The 5,972-nt window shown below is 41.6% G+C and overlaps 1 protein-coding gene across 3 annotated transcripts; it reads right to left on the bottom strand.

Moving 5' to 3' along the window:
- Window positions 1-1,494: 1,494 nt before the first annotated feature.
- Window positions 1,495-4,666, bottom strand: LOC109969670 (leukocyte cell-derived chemotaxin-2-like). Of its 3 annotated transcripts, none has more exons than XM_020616712.1 (5): window positions 4,588-4,666; window positions 3,118-3,214; window positions 2,534-2,645; window positions 1,811-1,962; window positions 1,495-1,734 (listed from the first exon to the last, which is right to left on the bottom strand). In XM_020616712.1, exons 2-5 carry the CDS (start codon window positions 3,146-3,148, stop codon window positions 1,568-1,570), a joined length of 462 nt encoding a protein of 153 aa, XP_020472368.1. In that variant the 5' UTR covers window positions 3,149-3,214; window positions 4,588-4,666; the 3' UTR covers window positions 1,495-1,567. The 3 variants fall into 3 exon arrangements, with proteins under 3 accessions (XP_020472368.1, XP_020472366.1, XP_020472367.1); XM_020616710.1 differs by having other exon boundaries at window positions 3,118-3,359; window positions 4,588-4,664; XM_020616711.1 differs by having other exon boundaries at window positions 3,118-3,262; window positions 4,588-4,655.
- Between the last annotated feature and the right edge of the window lie 1,306 nt (window positions 4,667-5,972).

Genomic DNA, 5,972 nt, shown 5'->3' with positions numbered 1-5,972 from the left:
GCTGGAACATTAACCAAGTACCGCGTTATGTACGTGTGGATAGAATGCTACGCTGACAGTTTCTGTGCGTTTTGGCTTGACTCTATCACACCACTTAGGCGGTTAGCAACAACCTATATACGTGCCTTTGTTTTCCACGCTGACAGTTCCTGTGCTGTGGATTGGATTGTGTACACTGGTCTTTTTGTTCTTTCACCTGTCCGTCTTCATCTTCCTGCCCTTTTGGTTTTTGCCGTCAGTCCCTGGATTCACCTGTTTGTTTCCCTCCACCATCTCTACTCTACCCGGACTTTTATATACTTGGACTTGGTTATGTTCTTTTGATACTTTGTGTTCTTTTGTAACCAGCAACCAACATGTTTTCCCCCCTAGCACCTGGGTCTGCAAACTTGAGTCCAACCTCAGTCCTCCCTCACCCTCCTGGTGAGGGGGGCTACCATAACAATCTGTGTTTCTCATCTAAACTGAAACCCACTGACCATTTTACTGCAGAGTCTGCAAGCATTAAACGGCATGAGAAGGCACTAAATTAATGAAGTGGTTATTGTGTTTAGTCACATTGTCGAAACGTGTTCTCGTATATTGAAAACAAAAGACTAAATATTAAGATATTTCAGTGTGAAATTTATTATGCATTAACGTATCAAAATAAGCATGTGCACATGGATCTTGACTGCTTAGGAAAAACAGAAAAAACTAACTCCAACTTGGCGGTATACAATATATGTATGAAAAGATGTTACTCTCTGATTGGTCCAAAACTGTTGGGGAGCAGTTGTGGTTTAAACTTAACTCTCCCAAGATTGGTCCTTCAGTCTGTCCATCCTCCAATCATCCTCTCTGCTCCAATGGTCATGGACAGCGCCCTAAAAAGGGAGGAATACCTATACTGTCTTAATTCCTACATAAACACTTATGTCTTCCTTTGTTTCCAAGGAACTGCTCTGCCTGTGTGTGTATATTGCTTCCTCTTATCTAGTCTCTGTTTCAACTATTCAAGGAATTCCAATAAACTATAGCTCCCCTGGCCCATTAGCCAGGTGGTGGTAATAAAGTATCTGTGGACCCTCTTTGCTAAAGCTGTAAATCTAATGAGATTTCAGTGTTTTAGTGAACCAGATATATAGATATGTAACTACATAAACATAAACACAACTGTGAGATTAAAATATATAAACGTATGTATGCTATATAATAAAAACACCAACTAATTATATTCATCTCTATCTAAAAATGAAAATCACCCTAACAACATATCTGGCCTTGGTTGGATTTAGATGATGCCTTTTAAAGCTCAGTACGTTAGATATAAACAGTCTGTAGCTTACATCAGCTGACTGCTGACCTGTTTGCATACACACTCAGTGACAATATCTTTTAAGTAGGAGTAATAACATGGACATTTACTTGTCAGGTATACATACAAAAGGCCTGTGCATATGACTGGCACTGTGTTTGTGTTGTTGCAAAGTTATTGAAAAACCACAGGAAAACTCCACTTTAGATGCTTTTAGTTTATTACAGCAGTTTGCAGACCAGCAGGAAATGTGGATGTCCTGTGAGGCGATCAGAAGTACCGGGTGGGGTCACTCCTGTCGCACATCTGGACGTGGACGTGTGAGGTGATCCCTGGGTAAACGCTCTGCATGGGCAGCATGGTGCCGATCCTCTGCCCCTTCCTCACTGACCCGGAGGTTCGGTCTGGACTCACATAGAACAACTTGAAGCACAGACCTGCAGGCCACAGCATCAATTAATCAATCATTTAACTAATAACAGGATCAGGATTCTGCTGGTGTGATGGACCCACCCTCTCCTGTCAGGCTGATGCCGTTGTCGATGGCAGCCTTGTTGGGGTCGCCGTAGGGGATGGCCCTTCCATTGAGAGTTACGTCAAACGGTGCATAGACGGCAGATCCATCACTGCACTTGATGTCCAGACCTTTGTGCACCCTGTTTCCTCTGAAACACGGGGGATATCCGGCTGTTAACAGTTGCGTCACAGGCACACATGCTGCAGCTTATGATTGGTCTCATGGTCAGTTCATCTGGTTTTAATTTTCTAATGAATCTATTCATTTTATAGTGTTTAAAATGTAGAGATTTAGTGGAGAACAGAGAGCAACAAATCAGTTGTTTACTGCTAGACTATCTGTGGAATGTTGGAGCAGCTGTAGTAGATGATGATTTGTATTTTCATGTCTGACGTCATATCCAATATGTGTCAGCTGACTGAGTTGTATCAGTGGCAACCAGCTGGGTTGGTGTACTCGGCTGACTGCTGGCACCAACTTTGTTCGAAATCTGACTGCTGGATTTAGGTCATTTTAGTGGCTTAGGGCTTAGAATCAGCTCCAGTAGCAGCTTTGTGTTTAAAAGCATCAACACCTTGAGCTGCTCTCAGAACAGCTGGGAGCAGAAAAATTGAAAGTCTCAAAGACTCAGAGACTCAAAGTCAGACTATGAAGTGCTTTAGAAACCAAGACTTTTACGTGTTGAGACTCAGTGTTGTGGTGTCATATTGTTGTGTTACCGTCTGGCTCCGTAGTGTCCCTGTCCCCAGCGGTCACTCGTCCTCCTGCTGTTGGTAGGGTTTCCATTGCAGAGCTGGCCAAACTTAACGCCATCACACAGACACACCACAGCTGGAAACACATACATTATTAGCTGGAGACAAACTCCGGCCTTCTCCCACAACCACAACTGAGTCCTGGCATTTACTGGTTAACCAGTGTTCATGTAATGTGGGTCAGCGAACAGCCCTTTGTCTCCAGAAAACAATCAGTAAACATGACAAGCCAACACACATTCAGAGCTCAGAGCACCAGCAGGCAAACACACCTACATCTGAACACGACTTTATTCTGAGTCTATCGTTTCTACTGCAGAGAAAGCATCATGTAAAGCTGACGACCACAGGATGTCTGACTGCAGCTAAAGCTTCATATTAATGAATTTTCCAGGTGTTCAGAGTGAACGTTTGACCTTTTACAGCTTTGAAACAACTAAAGTGTCTGAAACAAACTGTGAAAGAATGGCTGGAAGACTCTCAGTTTAAGTTTTTCTGTTGATCACAAGTTAAGTATGAACATGATCTGACATCTTTCAGTTTCTCACCCAGCAAAACGATGACGACAACCAGTCTCATCCTCAGATCTCAGTTTCTTCTGTTCACACTGACGCTTCATCAGGAGTCACTCAGGATATATGGATGCTGGATATAAGGAGGTGTTACCACAGTGGAAAATCCACAGGATGTTTGCTTGGAAGGAAAATCCAGGTTTTCAGATGAACAGGCTGTGTCTCTGTTCAGGAGTTTTTATTCTTTCACAATGAACAGTGGACTCTGCATTGTTTATCTTTAGGGGCACAGGAGCAAACAAACATTGGACCCGGACACTGGGCACGAATGCAACATTGTAGTCTAGTACCTTGTGTGTTCAGTTTATGAAGCTCATGAACACCGGTCAGTCAGACAAACAGGGCACACAATGATAAACTGTACAGTCGAACCACATTTCCAAACCAACACATTTGCTTGTGCATACAACATGCGGCACTGCCGATACATATGAATATTTCCATCATCAGACAAGCAATCATTTATAACATGACCCAAGTACTTAACTTCATTACACACAGTTAAAATGTTACCAGATAACTTAAAAGAAGGGAATGCAAGGGACCTGTCCTCTTTTGTGCGGCATATCATAGTAACACTTTTATCAGAACTGTACTTAACATCGTGAAGCTCCCCAAACAGAGAACACACATTCAAGAGCTGCTGGAGACCTGCCGAGCTGGGACTAAAGATCACCAGATCATCTCCCTACATTAAATGATTCACTATTGTACTGCCAACCATACATCCTGTTCTACACATATTTAACTCCTTAGAGAGACCATTCATATAAAAATTAAACAAAATCGGGGACAACAGACTGCCTTGCCTTACCCCATTACAGGTCTGAAAGGGTGCAGATATACAATTATCCCATCTGATACACATAGTCTGGTGGGCATACCAATATGACAAGCATCTTACTATATATTTAGGCACTGGAGCGTCACACAATTTCTGGAATAACTTCCTGTGATTCACACAATCAAAAGCTTTAGAACTATCTAAAAAACACATAAATATGGTCAAATATTTACTTTTATATTTACTAACTAGTTCTTTCAAAGCAAAAATACACATACCAGTGCCATGATTGGCTTTAAACCCAAATTGATTATCAGTAGAGCCAATAAGATTATGAAACCTACTCAAGAGAATTTCTTCAACAACTTTAGAAAGTATGTTAGCAAGTGCAATGGGTCTATAATTATCTGAGCTGCCCACCTTTCCTGCTTTATCCTTCACCACCAGGACTAAAAAAAGCACTGACATCAAAGAGGCAGGCATAAACCCATGCATAACAAAAGAAGTAAAGCATATAGCTAAAAGAGTTGCCAACCTCAAACTAGTATACTTAAGATGTTCTACAGAAATGCAGCCCATCCCAGTAGACTTATTTGCTGACAGATTGCTTATTGCTTGAGAAACCTCATATGTTTTAATAGAATCAACAAAGTGAACCCTACCTATAGAGAAAGTTTCACTAGGGACACAATTAAATAGATCGCAGTAGCGGTGTCGCCAAAGCTCAAATATCTTATCCGGGCCAGAAACTCCATCAGTAGTATTGGGTAGAGAAAATCTACTGCTGTTAATAAGACACAAGCACAAAGAAAAATAGAAGCATGAGTTTGGTTGGATATGAAACACAAGAAATGTGCCACATGAAGAGTGTGTGGTGTGTGTGTGGATTCTCCAGCCCAGGCATGTCTGGGCTGGACGTGACTCAGCACTCAGAGAGAACCTGACTGAGTGTGGCAGGAAGCATATGCCCTATAATGTTGTTTGTCAGCAGAACCAAACTCCCACTCGCTGTGGGCATGTGTTCCTCTTACAGAGGCCTTTTCTGACATTCTGTATCTATATGTTGATCATTTTGTATGTTTCCCCTTAATTAGACAGTTTTAACAGTATTAAACATTTGTATTATATTGCGTACTAGTACTGTCTGGTCATGTGGTTGACTAAATAAAAACACTGATAGTTCTGCAGGTTTTACTTGTGGATCATGTCTGAGACACTAGAACTTTCTGTTGTTTTTGTTGTCTCTTGATGTTTTGTATAAAAAGTGCAAATACAGTGACATGTTGTACTTTCTTTACTTTCACTTATATTAATTCGGTTCTGATAACTTTAGTTCCTTCTCAAAATCAGATGAACCAAACCAAACACAATCATCAGACTTTATTGACCCTGGTGGGAAATTCACCATCTACCCAGCAGGATGGAAAGTACTTCAGCTTGTAACAGATTATTTATACACTGTGGTATATTAGTACTTAGATGCAGGACCTGAGTACTTCTTCCACAGCTATTGATGAAACTGATTATTGATCATGGCACTTGGTGCGATGTGTGTGTTTGACACTTGCATTTAAGTTGCCTTGACAAAAACCAGGTGTGTTTGAAGTGTTGATTATGCAAAGTATTTTATGCAACACGCTGCCAGGTCTCTTGCGCTGTCACATTCTGCATCCTCTGCATTGTGTTGTTTTGTTTACCTTTGCCACAGATTTCCTATTCGACCATACTGACGAAGAAATCCGGAGACGGAACCAGAGGCGGACACTGTGGACTGACACCGGCAGGTCCTGCCCGTGGCATAGGCAGTATAGGCAAATGCTAAGGGCGCCGTACATCCAGGGGGCGCCAGAAATGGAGGCAGAAAAAAAGTGTCACTTCCACTATTCTTAAAACTAGACTTCAGAAAACAATAAGCCCACCACATTAATTTAACTGCATAGCAGCAAAGCCTACTAAGTAGTAGTAGTAGTAGTAATAATAATAATATAGCCTACTTGCCTAAGACGCCTCCCCTCTCTTCCAAATAATCCGACTTTACCTGCTACAC

The sequence above is a fragment of the Monopterus albus genome, unplaced genomic scaffold (assembly GCF_001952655.1).
Source record: "Monopterus albus unplaced genomic scaffold, M_albus_1.0 scaffold177.1, whole genome shotgun sequence".
NCBI lineage: Eukaryota > Metazoa > Chordata > Actinopteri > Synbranchiformes > Synbranchidae > Monopterus > Monopterus albus.
The sequence above is the reverse complement of the archived record's forward strand: the minus strand, read 5'-3'. Positions and strand labels throughout refer to the sequence as shown.